This window comes from Saccopteryx bilineata, chromosome 10, assembly GCF_036850765.1.
Source record: "Saccopteryx bilineata isolate mSacBil1 chromosome 10, mSacBil1_pri_phased_curated, whole genome shotgun sequence".
NCBI classification, from domain to species: Eukaryota; Metazoa; Chordata; class Mammalia; order Chiroptera; family Emballonuridae; genus Saccopteryx; species Saccopteryx bilineata.
Genome location: NC_089499.1, coordinates 8,421,157 through 8,444,075, shown reverse-complemented (window position 1 = coordinate 8,444,075; position 22,919 = coordinate 8,421,157). Strand labels below are relative to the sequence as shown.

General features: G+C 45.7%; 1 protein-coding gene across 1 annotated transcript; it reads right to left on the bottom strand.

Annotated features, from left to right (window-relative positions):
* Nucleotides 1-71: 71 nt before the first annotated feature.
* Nucleotides 72-22,265, bottom strand: LRRC2 (leucine rich repeat containing 2). Its single transcript, XM_066244590.1, has 9 exons — nucleotides 22,178-22,265; nucleotides 16,904-17,047; nucleotides 15,217-15,424; nucleotides 13,807-13,963; nucleotides 11,405-11,541; nucleotides 8,858-9,003; nucleotides 6,314-6,469; nucleotides 3,242-3,378; nucleotides 72-314 (listed from the first exon to the last, which is right to left on the bottom strand). Exons 2-9 carry the CDS (start codon nucleotides 17,026-17,028, stop codon nucleotides 265-267), a joined length of 1,116 nt encoding a protein of 371 aa, XP_066100687.1. The 5' UTR covers nucleotides 17,029-17,047; nucleotides 22,178-22,265; the 3' UTR covers nucleotides 72-264.
* Nucleotides 22,266-22,919: the final 654 nt, after the last annotated feature.

Genomic DNA, 22,919 nt, shown 5'->3' with positions numbered 1-22,919 from the left:
ATTATTTGGAAACAAGTATATGTAAATGAACCTTTAGTATCAATACTATATATAAACCCACTTATCAATTCTTCAGTTCACAGAGAGAAGTATTCATATATTTGAAATTTGAAAATCATTTTTCCTAACAAAATGACTTCTAGACTTTGTGGTTGCTAACCTTCGTGCTTAAGCACAAGCCATTACACTAGATGACACGACCCACACCATGAAGATTTACGGCTCCACGGACAGGGAGAGTCTGCTGTCTTCTGATGGATAGTATCAAAGCTGAAGGCTAAAAGATACTTTGGTGGTATAGCTGGGAACAGATTCTGCAACAAAAGGAAAACATACACTCAACCATTCTCTATTTCATCATGAAGTGTACCTACATGCCTATATACATAAATTATTGCCACTTCATATTTTAAGTATAGAGATAAGGACATTTAACACCATTGTCTGCCATCATAATGAAGTCATATTCTAGAAGTATTTATATCTAAGATAGAATTGTTAACTCTCATTCTTTTGCAATATTTCCAACCAACTCACACAGCTACATCAGGATTCTGCAAACCACATGACCCTAAAATAATAAAAGTTGACAAAATAGAAATAGATGGTCGAGAACTTGGGACTGTGGGTACCAGGTGGAAGGGGACATGGATTATAAAAGAAGTTTGGACTATTTCTATTCCAAGTAGGTCCCTAATAAGTGTAGTTTTTCTCAATCTTGTTCTTCCCATTGCTTACTACTCTTTCTCTCTTCACAGCTGAATTTTGTCCAAGGATGGTCTATACCAGTGGTCCCCAACCTTTTCTGGGCCACGGACCGGTTTAATGTCAGAAAATATTTTCACGGATCGGCCTTTAGGGTGGGACGGATAAATGTATCACGTGACTGAGACAAGCGTTAAGAGTGAGTCTTAGACAGATGTAACAAAGGGAATCTGGTCATTTTTTTTAAATAAAATATCATTCAGACTTAAATATAAATAAAATGGAAATAATGTAAATTACTTATTCTTTCTCTGCTGACCGGTACCAAATGGCCCACGGACCGGTATCGGTCCGCGGCCTGGGGGTTGGGGACCACTGGTCTGTACAAATGATTCTTGGACCCAAGGCATCAACATCACCTGGGAACTTGTTATAAATACACATTCTCAGACCCTACCCCAGATCTGACGAGTCAAAAACTCTCAGGGGTGAGACCCGCAAATGAGTCTTATGTTCACTAACATTTGAGGCCTGAGGGGTTTCACTTCCTCATTGTTCTTGAATCACACAAGGTTGGAGGTCTCTGTGGACTCATTAAATCTTTTTTTCTGTTTAGCCAGGGATTCTGTGACTAACTCAGACATTAGTCTAATGAGGAAGGAGAAAAAAGAGGGAAGACAGCATGATGAAGAAAAAAGAAGTTTTAAATATTCAAAGACAGGCCCAACTACAAGTAGGTCAAACTATTAAAAAATCATCATTTTTGTAGGTTACAACCAGCTAAATATTGGCAATATTATTTGGTTCAATATAATATGAATACATCAGGGATATAATTATTATAATTACTTAGAAATAAGTGAATACATTCAAAATTTATCACCGCTAAAGTTAATTTTTAAAAGCAAATTGTTTTATTGCCGGCCACAAAGAGCTGAAGCTTAATGCTTATTTTCTCTAATTCTTTCTGTATTTTTTCCATAATAGCACTGAAATATAATTATGAGTAAATTAATAACTACAACAATAAAGTTTTCACAAGAGGAAAATTATGCAACCCAAAGATTAATTTTGACAAATAAATGGTTTTGTTATTTCAGGTTTACATTTAACATAAATTTTTTTTTTTTTTTTAGTGAGAGGAGAGGGAGGGGACAAAGAGACAGACTCCCATGTGCACCTCAACTGGGATCCACCAGCAAGCCCCCTCAGGGGTGATGCTGTGCCCATCTGGGGCTGTTGCTGGTTGCTCAACAACCATGCTATTTTTAGCGCTTGAGGCAGAGGCTCCAGGAAGCCATCCTCAGCACCTGAGCCAACTCACTTGAACCAATCAAGTCATGGCTGCGGGAAGGGGGGAGAGAGAGAAAGAGAAAGAGAAGGGGGAGGGGTGGAGAAGCATGGTCACTTCTCCTGCCTATCCTGACTGGGAATCAAACCTGGGACTCCCACAGCCGGCCAACAATCTACCATTGAGACAACCAGCCCGAGTCATAAATTTCTAATTTATTTCATAATATTTCAGCATTTAAGATTAGGGGTTATTAGATGAGAGGTAACTGTATAGAAATGTTCTTAATTTAGTTGAACAAAAACTTCATTTGCTAAATAAATGGTATTTTTTTTTTTTTTACTAATGTCATGAAACCTCTGAATATCTGAATCTGATTAACTGTCTGCAGACATCCACTAGCCGGAGAGGAGTAAATTCACATACATTATATTTTCTGAGGGTGACTGAGAGAACCTGGCCACAGGTGTTCAAAGTCCTGGGACCCAGGGCGACCTCCTCCCTAAATCCACATACATCACAGCTTCACATCAGGTTCACACCTAGCTCACCAAAGAAGAGAACTGAAAAATTAAGGGATCACTCTTAGGCATCCACGCCCCAAAAAGAGGTGGCATTAAAAGGACAACTAATTTATGCCTTTATTTGCTTATGCATTCTTGTGACAGGTGGAAGGGGCTCTAAGCCTTCTGTAACACTTTGGAAACAGCCTGGGAAAAATCCTGCCCAACTGTTCTGTGACCTCCCTGCTCATCTGCATTACACCCACCTTCTGGGAAACCAGAATTAAATGGGTTATTTTATCACTCTGCATATTGTGTTTTTCCTTCTATGATTTTGATGTAGGTGTATCCTGGTTTATAATAAGAGATGACTTTCTGACATTGAATTTACATGAATTTTGAAATGGAATCTTATTTTCCCATTAACTGGGATACTCTTTTCATCCACATCATTTAGTTAAAAACTCACATACAATTAGTCATGCAACCCTCACGTTTTACGTGTATGTTTCTCTGTGAAATAGTTGATGGTGTATCAAGCATTCAGGTGCACTAGACAGATCAAATATTTTAAGGAAATGTATCTTTTTTTATTTTTGATACATAGAAAAATAATTTACAAAGTAAACTGCCCCTAGCCAATTAACTTTTTGTCAACTTGACTTATATCAATAAATGTGTTGCCTGAGTATATGGAATTCTGTATAATCGTTTTTAAATAGTTTAAGTATGAGCAACCTACCTCTTTCTTTAAGATCTTCAATATAGGCTTTCATAAATTCTTTGTCAAAGTGTTGACGATCTTGTTCACTTTCCATCATTTCTTCACCATCTTGACACTGGGTGTTATCAATAGGATTGTCCATAAGGTTTACAAATCTATTCAAGAAAATATAGACAATATCATTTTTTCCCTTGTACATTTTTTTTTACAGGGACAGACAGAGAGTCAGAGAGAGGGATAGATAGGGACAGACAGACAGGAACGGAGAGATGAGAAGCATCAATCATCAGTTTTTCCTTGCGACACCTTAGTTGTTCATTGATTGCTTTCTTTTATGTGCCTTGACCGGGGCCTTCAGCAGACCGAGTAACCCCTTGCTCAAGCCAGCAACCTTGGGTCCAAGCTGGTGAGCTTTTTGCTCAAACCAGATGAGCCCACACTCAAGCTGGCGACCTCGGGGTCTCGAACCTGGGTCCTCTGCATCCCAGTCCGACACTCTATCTACTGCACCGCCGCCTGGTCAGTCTCCCCTGTACATTTTTAACTATAAAATTTCTCCTAGAGGAAGTCAATCTTTGTGGTCCTAAATCCCAAGTTCCTACTTATTCTTGAAAGAGTCACAGTTGACCTCATAAAATGAGCATCACCAGTTAGAGCTCCACTGTGGAATCAGTCTTAAGGCAGAGACTACTCAGAGCCTGAGGGTGAAAGGAGAGCTACTCAGCCACATACAGTTTCCAGTTAATCTTTTCCTTTTAATTGTATTTAATGTCTAAATATAGAGAAAGCAAAGAAGTTTTTATTCCTACGTAGACAGACCCCTTCAACTTTTCCTTTGCAATCTCTTTCATTGAATTGTTATTGTCCTTCCCTATCTCCCCTCTGAAAAAAAAAATCTTCCTATATTTTATCCTTCTTCAATTTTTTATCAAAGTAAATCACTGTACATAGTGCAATGACACTTTTTATTTAAAGCATAGTCGCTCGCCCTAGCCCTTTGTTCCTCTCTGACCCAGACGCAATCTCTTCCATTGGTCAGTCACTATTTTCACTCAATCCATATAAAATATCTTTTATCAACAGCAAATATTTCAGTGTTGCTCAATCAAATAGAGACATTCCTTCCCCTCTCTTCAGTTCCCCAACCCGCTACTCACCTCCCAGTTTTTCTGTTCTATACCTTTACTTTTTGAACATTTTGTTATAAAAATTTTCAAACATTCAGAAAAGTTGAAAATTTGTCGCAATACTCCTGTATTTCAAAATTATCGTTGCTGCTTTTAGCTTTTTGTTTTTCAGTTATACTTTCAAATCAATTTTTCAAGTTACAAGAAAGAAATCTCACTGCAGTGATGGTTAAAATCTTATTATACTTAAGTATAATTTTTGGAAGAAATCACATCTTTATTTTTCTTTTTATCCAGAAAAGATGGTTTATCTTTCTAAATATTCAAGACCTCTTTGATATTCTTTTGGAACACTTCTTAGCTCTCTTCATATAAGATAACTATTTTTTCTGGGGGGGTTTTCATAGATATTTTGTATTTGAGTTTTATTACTGTTACTGCCATTGTCTCTTCCATTCTTTTTCTATAGATTGTTTCTAAGAAGTCAGTACGTTATTGCCTTTTTAACGCAAACTTATATCTAGTCCTTCTGTTGAACTGATATATAGCCACAGAATGCCCATCTGATTCTCTTAGATCTCCAAGTCCTACAGTTATATTGTTTGAAATGACTTCAGTTCCCTGCACATAGGTTACAGTTTTACCCTGACCACAGGCTCCCCTCCTGCCCTTGGATATAAGCTCTGCCTGCCTCAGTTGCCCAAATGTGGAAGGGGTTGTAGCGGTGGCTCCTGCTACCCCTCTCACCAGCGGGCCTCTCTTACTCAGACAGCGTTTCTAAGCCAGCCAAGGACAGTGGGAAGCCCATCCCAGTGGAAGGAGTCGTGTGGGTCAGGGAGAGAAGACGTCTTAAACCCCTGTTAAACTTGTGCTTATGCAGGAATGGATTTGGTCTCTCCCTCTACAATAATCAACCTCTTTCTTTCTGTTTGCTATGCCCTTTACTGTGGAAACCAGAACATAATAAAGACCAACCTGTGGTGGCACAGTGGATAAAGTGTCGACCTGGAATGCTAATGTCACAGGTTCGAAACCCTGGGCTTGCCTGGTCGAGGCACATGCGAGAAGTAACTACTACAAGTTGATGCTTCCCATTCCTCTCCCCACTTTTCATTCTCTCTATCCTCTCTCTAAAAAACATAAATAAATAGAACCTTTTTTTTTTTTTTGCCTGACCTGTGGCGGCGCAGTGGATAAAAGCGTCAACCTGGAATACTGAGGTCGCCAGTTCAAAACCCTGGGCTTGCCCAGTCAAGGCACATATGGGAGTTGAAGCTTCCTGCTCCACCCTTCCTTCTCTCTCTCTCTCTCTCTCTCTCTCTCTCTCCCCCCCCTTTAAAATGAATAAATAAATAAAAATAATTTTAAAAAAAAAACCTTTTTTAAAAAATTATGCTGATACGAGCATTGGCCACCGAGAGAACTGGTATTCCCAGGGAAATAGCTCCTTGATGGTGGTTTGAACAAGAAGCTGATGTTCAGGGAAGACGGGTCTCTGGACTCAGTGAGGAAGTGACTCTCACTGGAGTGGCCTCAAGGGAAGGTTCCTGGGGAGGCTTCACGCTACTGGAAAGGGGCCAAAATAGTCTCAGGGCAGAGGTGATCGGGGATCCCCAGAGCTCCACATTCTGGCAGGATGCATGAGCAGGGAGCCAAGGGGACATGCCATGGAATCAGCCGCAAGGGAGTGACAGGCCCGGGAGCCCCTGGCATCGCCCTGCTGTGCCTTCAAACAGCACACAGCCTTGTCTAGACGTCCTCTGAGCTCGCCCTCTCCATGGCACTGTCCAAAAACTTCAAAATCCTGTCAAAAGGTATCAGAACTCCCATGAACCAGGATCAGGGTCTCGGAGTACAAGGACCAGCTGATGCGGTTCCTAAGACAGGCGCCCCGGCTCCAGACGCTCTGTGCTCCTTACCTTGTGTCTGAACGAGTCTCTGCTAGCATCTCAGCTCTACTCACTTTAAAGGTGTGGACGAGTCACAAAGGGCGGTTGGGAGCTCCACCAGATGGTCCCCGCTGACGACTAACAAGGTGAGCTTCTTCAGGTTAAGCAGGGCGTAAGGAAGGTAGGTCAGCTTGTTCTTATACAGGAGAAACGTCTGGAGTTCTTCCAGCCTATGAAGGAAAAGGGATCAGAACCAAGGACTTAGCTTCATGGTGAAGAAAGCCAGAGTGAATGACAAAGAAAGCCTAGCAGGAAATCCTGACTCCGTTTATCTGTTATATGTGACCCTTATGAGAAAAAAAAACTAACTTCAAAAATTAAATAAATAAAGTCATAGCAGGTGACACTTTTTTTTTTTTACTGGCTTAATTGCCAATAGAAGACACAGATACAACAGCAGCATAAGCAAATTACACACTATGCAGTAGGCGGTGCTGGAGCCTAAAAATTCAATATATCCTTCCAGTATGAATTTATTTCCACTGTGCTATACACCTGAAACTAATACAAAATAGTGTTGAATACAAACTGTAATTGAAAACTTTTTTTTTTAATAATCAATATATTCCTCCAAGTGTCTGCCTCGTTCCAAGCATGAACAGGGCATGGGAGGAAGTCATACTAGAGCTGGCATGAAAATAAACAAATTTCGGCAATTGTTTCCTTTCGTATATCTTAAAAGCACAGTTATCCACCTCCCGTCCTATTTTCTAACTTTAAAACAGGAAGAAACCTGCAGGGAGGAAAGGAAATCAGCCAGTTAGGCTGCCAAAGCATTTCCCTCTATTTTCAGTTGTATTCTATCTAACTTAGTGGCCCTCTCTCCAGGTTCTTTGCTTTCGTTCATTTGCAAAATCTTGAGCAATCCCATAAATGTTTTACAAAGTTTCTCTTGTGTTTCAAACTAAAACAATTCCCCTTGAGCTCACAACCTGAGAAAGCCTCTAAATACATCAGCTGTACCAGGAGTAGAAAACAGAAACAGATGGCAGACGGGAGGAAGCCACTTTTGGTGCCGATAACCTGACAGTTTACTTATGCTACTTTAGGAAGAACGCTCTGGATTGGATTCCAGGAAGCCAGAGATTTCGTTTCATTCACCAATTTATTTATTTATTTATTCATTCATTCATTCATTTTTAATTCGGTGAGAGGACAGGAGGCAGAGACAGACTCCCACATGTGCCCAACTGGGATCTACCCAGCAAGCCCCCTAGGGGTGATGCTTTGCCCATCTGGGGCTTTGCTCCATTGCTTAACAACCAAGCTCTTCTTAGCGCCTGAGGCAGAGGCCATGGAGCCATCCTCAGCACCTAGGGTCAACTCTCTTCAATTGAGCCAGGGCTGCTGGAGAGGAAGAGAGAAAGAGGGGCATGGAGGAGTGGAGAAACAGATGGGTGCTTCTCCTGTGTGCCCTGACCAGGAATCAAACCTGGGACATTCACATGCCAGGTCGACACTCTACCACTGAGCCAACCAGCCAGGGTCTTCCTTTACCACTTTAAACCCAGCCCGCTCTCCAGGCCTGCCATACAGGATCCTAATAATATTGAATGAATGAATGAATGAATGAATGAATGAATCTTACATAATTCAGTGTAATAATTATTTTTAAACATGAAATAGCTACCAGGATATAATTTGAAAACCTTACTAAGCATACCAGTTTTGTTTGAAAGATTATATATAATAAATCAATAAAAAAACTAATAAAAATTATCCTCACTGATATTCTAAACATAGAGTTGATATGTTTCTATTCTATATATAATAATTTTACTTTTCTACTTCTGTGGAATAAAGAAAAGTTAACGATGCCATTCTATTGGGAACCAAAGTAAATTAAAGCTCACCAAGACAAAGACGTTTTGTTCAAATGCACATATACAGGGTAGGTAAAAGTAGATTTACAGTTATTCATATGGAAAATAATATAATAATTAATAAATAATATAAGAATAAACTATTTCACCTGACCAGGCGGTGGTGCAGTGGATAGAGCATCGAACTGGGATGTGGAGGACCCAGGCTCAAGACCCTGAGGTTGCCAGCTTGAGAGCGGGCTCATCTGGTTTAAGCAAAGCTCATTAGCTTGGACCCAAGGTCGCTGGCTTGAGCAAGGGGTTACTCGGTCTGCTGAAGGCTCACGGTCAAGGCACATATCAGAAAGCAGTCAATGAACAACTAAGGTGTCGCAACGAGAAACTGATGATTGATGCTTCTCATCTCTCTGTTCCTGTCTGTCTGTCCCTGTCTATCCCTCTCTCTGACTCTCTCTCTGTCTCTGTAAAAAAAAAAAAAAAAAAAGAATAAACTGTTTCACATACTCACAACTGTAAAACTACTTTTGCCTACTCCTGTATATGCACATGTATGATGTAGACTAGAAATTGTTTTATTATATAAAGAACCAAACTAATTTCCTGGACACAATGAATTCTGGAAAATTCATTGATTTCCAAGAATATTCATGTGTTATGCAAGTTTATAAATGTTAACGGTGTTTAAGATGTTAGTAACTAATTCATACACCTCACCTTCAGAATGCAAGTAGCTACCTGTCTATATCTTGTGGCAGGTCATTCAGGCTATTGTTGCTAATATCCAACCACTGCAAATTAGACATCCTCAGGACACAGATCGGGACACTGGAAAACTTGTTGGCTGAGATATCTACGAATGTAACTTGCTTCAAATTACTTAACTAGAAAGGAACGACAAAATATTGTAGTTACTTTTGTAAGAGTGAGAATTAAGTTCAACTCATAACTTTTTGATTGATGTCTCTTCCCAAAGGCATTTCTATGGATATATGCAAGAGAGAGCAAAACAGTCTGTATTTTGGACCTCTGCAACCTGCCTGGGTTGCTAAGATAAACAGCACACGGTGGCTGCCTTTGAGGAGTTGGTGATTTCATAAACAAGCGATGCAATTTTATATAGTAAATGGCAAGACGGAATTCTTAGGGGGTAATGGGTTGGTGAAATGTACATTTATAGTGGGTGAATTTTTTTTATTTTTATTTTTTTTTTAGAGAGAGGAGAGGGAGAGAGAGAGGAGAGACAGAGAGAGAGAAGGAGGGGGAGGAGCTGGAAGCATCAACTCCCATATGTGCCTTGACCAGGCAAGCCCAGGGTTATAGTGGGTGAATTTTATGGTATGTAAATTATATCTCAATAAAGGGGGGTGGAGTACAAGAAGGTTGCTAGGAGGCTGTTGTCCCAGTTCAGATGACAGACAGCATGGGCTTGGCCGAGGGTGTTGGTGGAAAGGTGCAGGGAGTGGTCAGATACTGAACATCTTCTGGAGGTGCTGCCCAGCGGAACTGGCTTACGAGTGGATATGGCACATGGGAGCAAGAAAGGTCAGAGGTGACTTGGCTTGCTTCCAGTCTAAACATCTGAGAGAAGACTGAGCCAGGTTGAGCCATTCTCTAAACTGGGGAGGGCCAGGCTCTGGCCGGTTGGCTCAGCAGTAGAGCGTCGGCCTGGCGTGCAGGGGACCCGGGTTCGATTCCCAGCCAGAGCACATAGGAGAAGCGCCCATTTGCTTCTCCACCCCCCCCTTCCTCTCTGTCTCTCTCTTCCCCTCCCGCAGCCAAGGCTCCATTGGAGCAAAGATGGCCCGGGCGCTGGGGATGGCTCCTTGGCCTCTGCCCCAGGCGCTAGAGTGGCTCTGGTCGCGGCAGAGCAACGCCCCGGAGGGGCAGAGCATCGCCCCCTGGTGGGCAGAGCGTTGCCCCTGGTGGGCGTGCCGGGTGGATCCCAGTCGGGCGCATGCGGGAGTCTGTCTGTCTCTCCCCTTTTCCAGCTTCAGAAAAATACAAAATAATAATAATAATAATAAACTGGGGAGGGCTGGAGACTAACACTGTGCAGAGAATCATGATGCTCAGTGGTGTCCCCTCACCTGGACCACTTTTGGGCATTTCCTGGGGCAAGATGGATGCTGACATAGAAGCAGCCACTTCCTCCCACACGGAAGTTTTCGGGAAAGGAGATTAATGCCCCTTCCAGGACGATCATCAGTGACCAGGGCCTTGTCAGAACCTCATCCACAATACATTTTTAGCCTTTCATTACCAGCAGGATTGTGAGATTTTTTATCTCCCTTCAGCACAAGAAGCGTGTTTAGTTTTATTTAGCAATAAAAGCTATTCATGTTAATCTGCTCCATTTTATCAGAAAATGATTTAAAACCATTTCTCCAATGAACACAGACCAAAAGAAACTAATATATATATATATAATATAATATATATATTATATTATATATATATTTTAGTATTTTTCTTAAGTTGGAAACAGGGAGGCAGTCAGACAGACTCCCACATGCGCCCAACCAGGATCCACCTGGCATGCCCACCAGGGGCGACGCTCTGCCTACCAGGGGGCGATGCTCTGCCCCTCCGGGGCGTCACCCTGCCGCGACCAGAGCCATTCTAGTGCCTGGGGCAGAGGCCAAGGAGCCATCCCCAGCGCCCTGGCCAACTTTAATCCAATGGAGCCTCGGCTGCGGGAGGGGAAGAGAGAGACAGAGAGGAAGGAGAGGGGGAGGGGTGAAGAAGCAGATGGGCGCTTCTCTTGTGTGCCCTGGCTGGGAGTCGAACCTGGGACTCCGGCACACCAGGCCGACGCTCTACCACTGAACCAACCGGCCAGGGCCTTTTTAATTAATGGACTTCTTAAATCCTATCCGTAGGACTGTGTTAGTTACCTACAATTTTTGTTGAGAATATAAATCTTTTTTTTTCTTTTCTTTTTTCTTTTTCTTTTTTTTTTACCCCTTGTATTTATTTCCAACTGCTTCTACTTCATTTCACCATTGTGGATAAACACACTGGGTTCTGCATGACAGCCAACAGGGATCATATGTTAAACAGGCATTAAATAAAAATATCTTGCATAAGAACAGGATTATTTGGCTTCGTTTTCCTTTGATGGCATTTCTGAACTTAAATCAGGTCCTGGCCTAGCGTGAGAACATTTTAAAGACCTTATAATAGCTGGTAGAGGGTGATGGAAATCTTCCCCATATTATAGACCACTGCATGTCAGAAACCAAATAAAAATAAATCATAGTGCAAAAATGTTTCCTTTCTTACTTCAAAGGGGAGCTCAGTTAATTCTAGATTTCCGGAGCAGTCCAGCCTCTCTAGATTTTCACACTCTCCCAGTTCCAGAGGGATGCTCTTCAGCTGGTTGAAACTCACATTGAGTTCTCTCAGGTTCTTCAAACAGCCTGTCACCAGGGGAAAAAAATGAACATCACAGGGTTGGTCCTTTAAGGTTTTTTTTTTGTTTTGTTTTGTTTTGTTTTCATTTTTCTGAGGCTGGAAACAGGGAGAGACAGTCAGACAGACTCCCGCATGCGCCCGACCGGGATCCACCCGGCACGCCCACCGGGGGCGACGCTCTGCCCACCAGGGGGCGATGCTCTGCCCATCCTGGGCGTCGCCATGTTGCGACCAGAGCCACTCCAGCGCCTGGGGCAGAGGCCACAGAGCCATCCCCAGCGCCCGGGCCATCTTTGCTCCAATGGAGCCTTGGCTGCGGGAGGGGAAGAGAGAGACAGAGAGGAAAGCGTGGCGGAGGGGTGGAGAAGCAAATGGGCGCTTCTCCTGTGTGCCCTGGCCAGGAATCGAACCCAGGTCCTCCGCACGCTAGGCCGACGCTCTACCGCTGAGCCAACCGGCCAGGGCTCCTTTAAGGTTTTTTAAGAACAGAAAGTAAAACACAATGTAAAACCTTTGTATAAATGTAATTTCGATGTCGTTATTTTAAGCACCTTTTTTTTTTGTTTGTATTTTTCTGAAGTTGGAAACAGGGAAGTAGTCCGACAGACTCCCGCATGCGCCCGACCGGGATCCACCCGGCACGCCCACCAGGGGGCAATGCTCTGCCCATCTGGGGCGTCACTCTGTTGCAACCAGGGCCATTCTAGTGCCTGAGGCAGAGGCCACAGAGCCATCCTCAGGGCCCGGGCCAACTTTGCTCCAATGGAGCCTCGGTTGCGGGAGGGGAAGAGAGAGACAGAAAGGAAGGAGAGAGGGAGGGGTGGAGAAGCAGATGGGTGCTTCTCCTGTGTGCCCTGGCCGAGAATCGAACCCGGGACTCCTGCACGCCAGGCCAACGCTCTACCACTGAGCCAACCAGCAGGGCCAGCACTTTTTATTAAATGTCTGCTCATCTTTTATCCTGAGCATTTTGGTCCTTGATTAGAGCTTCCCCTCCTCCTTCTCTTTACCTGTTTAACCCTTTGTGAAAGTAGAGGCAAGGTGAGTGTGGGGTGGGGGGTCTGTCGGCCATGAAGCTTGGGTCAGGCCCAGCGTCCCAGAGCGCAAACCCCTCTGGAATGACATAAGGAATGCAATAACAGGCGATGGCTTTGGAGAGCAGTAACAGCTCCAGGAAGCACAGTGACCAGCCATGGCATGTTGGTGGGCTCTACTGAGACATGAGCTAGGTACCAAAATACACACAAAACTTTATGTACGCAGTGAATGACTCAAATAAGCATATTGTTTATAGACTGCATGGAATTCTTTTATCTTGGGCTTCACAGTTACATTGATTGAATTATGATGTATCATGCTTCATTAAGAATATGCTTTTAAATAGAAAATCCCTTTCACAGGCAGGAAGTGAACACACTCAGGATAACAAGCAACTGGATTGATGAAGAAACACTGCATGCCAAGTCTGTCTTGATTGAATGCAGACACAACCAGCTCCCAAACCAGAAACCGGCTCAAGAGCAATATTCCAAACATCATGTCATGCATGTTCTAAGGCATTGAGCACTTGAACATTTTTTAACCTAATTTTTTAAATTGGGAAATCAAATTATTGTTTACTTCCACAGAGAAAGAGAAACAGTAACCACCACTGTAGCCTTCAACAACAAAACGAAGTATAAAATTTTGATCAGAATGACATAATAGCCCTGGCCAAGTAGCTCAGTTGGTTAGAGTGTCATCGTGATATGCCAAGGTCACGGGTTCAGTTCCCAGTCAGAGCACATGCAAGAATCAACCAATGAATGCATAAATAACAACAAATCAATGTTTCTTTCTCTTTCTCTCTAAAATCAATAAATTTAAAAATCTTTTTCAAATGGCAGAAGCTAAACTAAACTTATCAATGGACTAATTTATGGGAACAATATGTTGCATTTCATGTTTCCATTAAAGGTATCATTGCATGTTTGTATTTCTACAACTGAAAGGAAATAAAAAGTTTCTAAACACTGAGTTGCTCACCCATGAGACTTCTGGTTTCTGAGCATTTGCAAACGTCTGTATGTGCTGAGTTACACAGGTGAGATCTTGGCATCGCCGCCCAAGGGGGACACTGTGGACAAGCAGCTCTGGGAACACAGGAAATGGTCTAGGCTACTTCCTGTTCCTGGGGTGGGCGGGCAGACGTTTTTGCACAGCATCATCTCCCCCCCTCCCCCGCCAGCTGCCTGCTTACCAGAGGCCTGAGACTCTGCTCAGAGACATACCAATTTCAGCCGGAAGATGGGAGATTTGGTTTTTCGGCAGATCCAGAATTCTCATCGCTTGAAACAGCTGGATAAAAGTGGGAATGGTTTGAATCAGGGTGTTGTTTATGTGCCATTCTTTCAAGTGCGTCTGCTCCTTCAACGACTCTGGGAGCTCCTGGAACAGATGAATGACAGCAGTTGGCACTAGGTCCTAAATGTGTGCCCAAGTTGAGTAACACAAAGCCAAGGAAAACCCTGCACTTATTTAAAAAGCCAGGACCCAGAGAACTCACGTGCGCGCTAGGGTAACTGCCAGCTCTCCGGCCACTTCAAAAAGGAAGCTGAGACACTGCAGTTACCACTAATCTCACAATAAGAGATCCGCCCATGAATTCATGATACTATCCGAATCAAAGACCCCCGTCAGCACAGACAACCCGGCTCACACCCATGCCACAGCATGTCTTCTTTATCTACAGAATGCCAACTTTAACATAAAATAAAATCTGAAAGTAAAATCTGTCCACGCATTAGATTGTTAAATTTGGGCTGCACGTCCCTTCCTGTGCAGTTGCTTTTTAAAATACTTGATAAACAGGAAGGAAAGAGCACCAGAGACACGGTGAGGATTCCAGGCCGGGCTCCACAGGTGTCTGGGAGAGCCACCTCCCTGGGCCTGCACCTCTGAAGTGACAGAGAAGAAGACGCATGGGGCTCCACAGCCTTCCCTCACTCGGGTGGGTGTTCGGGGACAACACCATAATGGTATTGAGGAGAGCGTTGAGATTTGAGGGTGGCTATTTGTCTGGTTGAAGAAATTCAGTTCACCAAGTGCTCCCTCTGCAAACAAGGTGAGCCAGCACTGAGGGGATGGAACAAAGAAAAAGACAGCATGTGTGTCCCCTGACCACAGGGCGCCATCAGTAAAGTGTGGCAGGTGGGGGGGGGGAGCTGTCAGTGGGGTAGAGATGGCAGTCAGAAAGTCCACAGTGACCCCTCTGCTTGGCACTTGTAATGTGCTTCATGATCATTGCCATTGGATCTGCAGGTTAAGATTTTAACTTACAAAATTACAAATATATTTTCACCCTAAATATGACTTCACATGGGCCCCCTAAGATAGGCAGAGTGAGTATTATTCAATCGCATTTGAAAGAAGAAAGCATTTATTTAAAGGCTAGGCGCTCCTGGGAGGTCCCCTGGATCCTCCTCGCTGCTCCCAGCCTGAAAGGATCCAAGTGGACCCCCACCCCCTCCTCCTTCCAGAACGACACTGTCTTTCTGCAGGAGGAGCAGCGAGAACCCGGTGCAGAGCAGAACCTCTCTGAACCAGGAGCACTCACCCCGCCAAGGCCAAGGCCTTGAGGTCGGCCTGCAGCGCCACCCTGAGCCTCCACTGGCTGCAGGTCCAGGAACACAGCGACTCACCTTCCAGTGCTCCCCCGACAGCTCAAACACAAACGGGTTGCTCGCTTTGTCTCTGCCCTTGGAGGGTGAACTCTGCCTTATGAGAGAGTTCTTCTCGATCTTTTCCAGAAGCCTCATGCTGGTGTCTACGAAGCCATTCTTGCAGTACACCTCCTGGGGGACGCCCTTCCTCCGGCACTCCGCCACGAAGTTCCATTCTTCCTTTATCCTGAAACGCCCGACAGAGGCCGCTGTTATTCCGCGACATCGCCCTTACCTGCCCAGAGAGGGCCACCTGGGCGCGGGCGCAGGCGCAGTCCTCCGCGTTCCCGGCGATCTCCCTGCCTCTCCGCTTTCTCCTGGCCCCCTTGTCTAGTTTCTTCTGCCTGGAGATATAGAGGAATCTTTAAAACCTCAGCGTTCTGAATTACTACCACCTGTGGTGGCTTACTGGATAAAGGGTCGACCTGGAATGCTGAGGTCCCCAGTTCAAAGTCAGGAACATATGGGAGTTGATGCTTCCTGCTCCCTCCCTCCACCTTTTCTCTCCTTCTCTCCCCTCACTAAAATAAATAAATAAATAAGCAACTTTAAAAAGATAGAAACCCCTTCTCTCTGTCTCTCTCTCTCCCCCCCTCCCTCTCTCTTTCCTCTCTCCTCTCTAAAAAATAAATAAATAGAAAAATCTTTAAAAAGGCCTGACCTGTGGTGGCACAATGAATAAAGCACCGACTTGGAACGTGGAGGTTACCAGTTCAAAACCCTGGGCTTGCCTGGTCAGGCACATGTGGGAGTTCATGCTTCCTGCTCCTCCCCCACTTCTCTCTCTCTCTCTCTCTCTCTCTCTCAATGGGAAAATAAAAACTTTTAAAGAGAGAATCACATTTTACATATTTTGTTTTTAACTTAAAGCATAAAAATACATCACACTTCGCAAACCTGATAGGGCCATTGACTTCCCTTGAGAATGGGTGTGCCCATCAGAATCCCGTTCTGCCTTTCCCAGATAAACCACGCCCGTAATGCATCACGCAAGAGTTCCAGTCTGGGTTTCTTCACAGGGAATAAAAATGACAGACACGCAGAGCCACCTGGATGTGCAACCTTCCTGGCCTGTCATATTTTCATCAGCCTTGTGCAGTGTTAATTCAATTGTGTGAGTCATGTTTATCACAAATGCAGTTTTTCCAAAACACTCAATTTAGCTTTTCATCGACATAACAGCTCTTTTGCTCATATTACATGAGCTTACCTAATAGTAGTAAGCTTGCAAATTACATCATTGCCATCAAGTAAAAATAGCATCAGTGCAATGACTCTTATCTAGCATTCAGCTCGTGGGTGAGAGAGCTGAAGTGCGGGACAGAGAGCAGGACGGAGGGCAGCCATCACCTGGCCGCACAGACGTGGAGAGCTTCCGACAGCCTCGTGAGCCACCGTGGGCCGTAGAGGACTTCGGTGTGTCGTCGCTGTCTTCCCCGTGCCCAGCACAGTGCCTGGGATGCACGTGGGTCCTGACAGCTCTGGGTGCTACTTTACGGGGATTGAACGTTCATTCTGGGCAACAGCGTGAAGGTTCTGAAGTTCAATAAGCAGGTGTCACTGACAGTGAGAAGTCCTGGAAGATAGCCCCCCTGCACAGCAAAACCGGAGTCTATCCAGGATCCCTACTCACTAAAGGAGCTACGAGCAAGTACAGAAAACATACTTTTCCAGTGCGCTTTTCTCGAGTCTCTCTGCCTCCTTCTGCTGCCGCACTTTGTGCTTCTTGACGCGAGTTTCCCATAAGGCTCTGACGACAGCAATGTCGAATACGACCACTTTATGTCCCATTTTGGGATCATGAAATTACCTGTTTAAAAATATATACATATAATATGTCAGCTTCGTCCACACACAGAAAAAAAAATAGTTTTATCATGAACTTCAAAATGAAACGTGAATAAATTGGGGATGTTCAGCCATTGTTTCTTCAACATTTTTGTACTCTTACCCCCCACTTGGGGACTCTGATAACACAAATATTAGGCCTTTGGATATAGTTCCATAGATTCTTGAGGCCCTGTTTGTTATTGGTAAGTCTCTCTCCCTCTCTTTTTTTCAGATCAGTAATATCCAGCAATCTCTCTTCAAGTCTCTCACTCTTCCCTCGATTGCCTCCATTATGTTTATAAGCCTATTTCAATTCTTGTCTATTTCATTTGGTTCTTTCTATGTTCTGTTTCTTTGCTGAGACTTTCTGTCTTTGCTCTCCTATCCCAGAGCAGAGGGAGGGTATTCAAGAAAGGGGTTCAGACAGCGTTCTGGAAGTTGTGGTTTTCCCCACCGGAACAGCAGAGAAGTCCTGGATCTGGCCCGGCTGCTCGGGCTTGCTGAATGATTACCAGCCCCCGAGCCCCCACCAGAGTGCAGCTAGAAGACCAGCTGACCAGCATCCGGGGCATAGGTAGTGAGAGTCCAGGTGCAAGCAGGGACGGGAGGCCTTCAGAGCATGGACCACACAGGGACTTGCAGAAGGAGTGGCAGCTGGGAATGTAACCCGTGAGACCACAAGAAGCTGTGTGAAGGCCACGTGGGTGCAGAGAAAGTCCAGGTATAAGCAGGGGCAGGAGGATCTCTGAGCACATGGGCTACAGGAGGGCTCTCCTGTTTTCTGGGTTGAAAGAGCTGCAGAAAGGCTACTCCTAGCCAAGGCTGCCAGGTTGAGAAGGGACCATGTTCTGGGCACACGGCTGGGGCAGACTCCCATAGGTGTCCCACACTGCTGATGACCAGCCCACACTGGAAAAGGCAGGAAGCCTCCTCCTCCTCCCATACTGTCTACTGAGGAATTTTAGTATTTGCAAGGACAAACACTTGAAAGAGTTCCACTGTGTTTCACAGAGTACATACATTGAAGGGCACATTCAGAGGGAGGAGGTGCTCCGCTGAGAACTGACACAGAAGGTAATCAACTTGGTTGGGTTTAGACCTTACATTCCAACCTGCCTTCTGTGGGCTGTGATTCTCCCATCAGAGCAGTCTTGACTTTGCAGCGCTGGTCCATGTGCTGATCTGCGATGGGGTGATAGTCTATCTTGATGCTTGGTTCTAACAGATTTTGGCTGGTTAGGATCAGATCCACCCATGCAGCTTCTGGAGGAGCCCAGAAGTTCATAAACAACCTTGTGGGGTTGTCTTAAAAGCAGATCGTCCAGCCCCAGTGGAGATGACTTCAGCTGACTGTAACCCTGGCCAGTATCTTGATCTTGATGGCAACTCCAGGACAGACCCCGAGCCAGAACCACTCAGCTAAACCATTCCAGGTCCCTGGCCCTCAGAAACTGTGAGATAATACATGTTTGTTGTTTTAAGCTGTTAAGTGTTGGGGTGATTTTGTTTCATAGCAATAAATAACAGGGTGGACAGTAAGGTAGGAGGCACTTATAAAAATCAGCCGTATTTTATAGCGACATCTGGTGTCTATATATCCAGCTGCTTCTTTTGACACATGTACTTGGAATGTCTTACATGTATTGCAAGGAAACATAATTCCTTTTAGAATCAACCCATCCCTAATTGCCTTAATTCCCATCTAAGGAATGACTCCACATTTATCTGGAGGTCCCTCCTTTATGCCTTCTGTTTGCTCACTCTGCTCACCCCTAGGCGGACATGCACACACACATTCTCTCATGCACACTTCCAATTCATCACCTAAGTCAAGGGTCCCCAAACTACGGCCCCCTGAGGCCATTTATTCGGCCCCCACCGCACTTCCAGAAGGGGCACCTCTTTCACTGATGGTCAGTGAGAGGAGCATAGGATGCGGGTGCAAAGTGCAGCGTCGCTCACGTACAGTACTACTTCCAGTGACGCGAGACACACGCATGCTCCAGAAGCGCGTCATATCACTTGTTACGGCTAGCAGTGACAAATATGGAATTGGACATTGACCATCTCATTAGCCAAAAGCAGGCCTATAGTTCCCATTGAAATACTGGTCATTTTGTTGATTTAAATTTACTTGTTCTTTATTTTAAATATTGTATTTGTTCCCGTTTTGTTTTTTTACTTTAAAATAAGATATGTGCAGTGTGCATAGGGATTTGTTCATAGTTTTTTTTATAGTCTGGCCCTCCAATGGTCTGAGGGACAGTGAACTGGCCCCCTGTGTAAAAAGTTTGGGGACCCCTCACCTAAGTCTCAGAGGGCATGCGATTCTTACCACCAATTAGTGTCACATCTGGCCTCAGTTGTGCAAAAATCACAGCTAGCTTCCTGACTTCCCACTCACCCACTTCCAACACTTCCAATCCATGTGCCACATGAGAGTGACAGTCATTTTCCAAGGAGAACTAGATCATGCTGCCACCTGCTCAAGTCCTCCAGAGACTTCCCTTTGGAATGAGGGGGACCCCAGCGCCTCACAGGGCCCAGCAAGCCCCTGGCATGATGTGCCCTGGGCCAGCCCCTCCCACTCACCTGGACTGCTCTCTCCTCAGTGTTCGGCCCCCTCCTGCTCTCCCCCCCTCAGACTGCTCACAGTCTCCCTCTGCCTAGACTCTGTCTCCCATTCCTGTGGCCTTCCCACCCCTTCACGTGAGGTAGATCTGCCTGTTGATTTCTCTCTTGGGCTCTTGCTTATTTTCTTCACAGCACGTAACACAAGTTGAATTATTTAATCTTTTGTTTAATTACACTTTATCTGTCCACGGACCAAGATGAGAAGAACCACGCTTTACAGACATGAGCAACCATGTGGGAGGCCCCAGATTTGGGCTCTGAGCCTGGCCACCACCAATCAGGCCCCCCGGGCCCCTGACACTGAGCAGTTACCCAGTGACAACAGCTGGAGGGCTACAGATGCCCAGCTCCTGCTTCTGAACCTCAACACAGGAACCCTGTGGACTGAGCCATCTCACTCGGTGCGTATTTCTGTTCTTTGTTTCCGGGAACCCTAAACACCTGACATTGCTGGGCACTCACTAAATGCAGAAAGATGCATTTGAGTCCTGGATCTAGAGGGGAGAAGAGATGCTGAAAGCGATACATTTCAATGCAGCAGCAGCGTGTGGATTCAACACCAGAGGCTGCCGGAGCTGCTGTGGGACCTGGGGGAGAAGGGATATCTTCAATTGTGTGTGGTAAGGGGTGGCCCTGCAGAGACCGTAACTGAGGAGAAATAATTTTCCATGCTCCATCCCCAACCCAGGTATGTCAGAATCACGTGTCCCCTGGCACCAGAACTCCCGTCTCCACTCAGAAGTCATTTGCCAGGGTTCCAGGCAGGAGGCGAGCCTTTCTGATTCACCTTGTCCTCTCTCCCTTTTTGTCAAATGATAAACTGGACTGAGGTGACCAGGGATGGGGACAGAGCTGACATCTGAGAGAACATAAGGTGGGAAGGATCAAGGGAGTCTGGGAGGAGACCCAACCGAGTCCACAATCCAGGCTCCGGGCCCTCCCTGGCGCTCCCGTTCGAGGTCTGGAGAGAGTCCGCAGCGAGCGAGCGGGAAGCGGGGACAGTGGCCGGAAGCCGTGTCAGGGGGGTCACCTGAACCAGCCATGGGGAGAGACCTGGCTCCCCTCCTCCCGTCCTGTCCCTCGGGCAGACCAGCTCCAGGTCACCTACAGCCTTCCTCCAGGGGCATGTCCCACATGAAGGAGATGCCTGTCATTGGCCTCGCTGGACCCAGAGGAATGACAGTAACCAATGGGAATTTCTGATGACACCAAGGAACAGTGTGGACCCTATGGCAGGCAAGGGGCTTTAGTGGCACAACAAATTTCGTTTGTCCTCACATAAGGCCACTACCTGGATCCCAGAGTTAGAAGGTAGAGTGAGTTTTCTGATAGAAACAATGGTAGTGTAAATAGGGGTTAACTATTCAAGTGAGGTGGGTATAGGCACCATATTTCAACTAACTTCAGAATTAAATTACACTTTATATCTCATGATTAAGGTTTCCCTGGGAACACCCATTATTTTTATGATAATTTGTTCAACTAGAAATAGGGGGGAGGGTGGCAGAAGCTACAGGCGGGACTAAGAGGACAGTCGGAGAGGGCCTGCCGGGGGAGTCCTGGCTCTCACTTACAGCTGCGTGTCCCTGAGACGGTTACCTAACCTCTCTGAACCACTGGGGTTCTCATGTAAACAAGGTGTAACCAGCTCCGAGCTCACAGGATTGCTGAGAAGATCACGTGGAATAATTGTGTCAAGTGCTTAATTAAAACTGTACCAGGCACTTAAGGAAGCTCCAAATATGTCAGGTATTAAAAAAAAAATCAAAACAATTAAGGCAGACACTGCTGCCAATTAAATATAAGATGAAAAGGAGAGCTACATTAGTATGGGAGGATTTTTCTCTCTGGGCATAGCTAGCGGAGGGTGTTTGGAGAACGCCCCAGACCCTGAGTTACGGGGGAGGATCCCGTCCAGCGGGAGAGCCGCCAGCACAGCTGAGCTGCTTACAGGGCCAGCAGTTCTCCTCTGGGTGTCCGGTCACTTTTTGACCCTCACCCCGGCCAGAGCCGGAGACAGTCTCTGGGAGGAAAGACGTCCCGGTCAGATGTCAATCATTCCCTTCAGGACACTGAAGAAGATACAAACAAAGTTGATTTATCTCCCCTGGACAGCATTTGGGACCACAAAGTTTGCAGCTCAGCCTTGGGCACCCGGGCAGTGTGCTGGGAGTATCCACGACACAAGGAGCAGGAGTCCTGAGGACCCTGCCACAGCAGCAGCCCGGTCTCTCTCTTCCCAGCCCGCATTCAGTCCCAGCCCTTGCCCCAAAACGCAGATTACTGCGTAATCCTCAGCCCTGCACGTCAGGTTGGGGATGTTCGCCCGGGTCTTGCCGTAAACAAGGAGAGAACCGCCCCGGTCCTTCCAGCGGGTGCCATACACAAGGCCACCCTCCCGGTGCCCGCAATGCCCCGGGTTTCAGGAGCAGCCGCTCGCCCGCGCCCCCGCGCCCCCGCCACGACGGCCACCTACCCGTGACTGCGCTGCAGCCTGAGCCCCTGCCCGCCGCGCCACACGCTGGAGCCGGAAGCGCTCCAACTGCCCGAGCCTCTGCCGGTGCGCTAACGGGCTATATTTGTAAGCCGAAAACATGATCTGCGGGACATGTGCTGATAAACTATCTATCTATTCTATGTGACTCAGCCGGGCATGAGACAAAACAGACCTCGTAGGGGAGGGTTTGGCACAGCGCAAATGACAAGCCGGCCAACGTGAGCCTATAACCCGGGATTATCTGCACCTCCCGGGCAGGTTGGCGGGGGCCTTTTGACATTGGAAATCCTAAAGTGTGTTGCATAAAACAGGCCAGAAAAGGGAAAGGGTCTGTGTCCCAGCACTGGAAGCTAGGACCCGCACAAAAAGCAGGATAAGAAAGCCAGGTGACCCAGGGGGTAAAAAATATTTTTTTCAGTGTTTGAAGCAACAGATGTGGAAGGTCGGAAGGTCTTAATTTTATCCTTACTTTTTTTTCCCCTTTTTATTTCCTATAACGTATATGAGTTTAGGTTCTCACAGAGATTTGACTAACTGGGAAAACATGCTTTGTTGATACCCAACATTGTAACAATTTGACAATTAGTTGATCCTCAGGAATGGAGCACCCCCATCCCAGTCCACACCACCCCTCCCCCACCCTCATAGCAACACTCTTCATATATCCTGTGCCCTAAAGAGGACAACAGTTTTGTCTGTATATATACATATATATATTCAC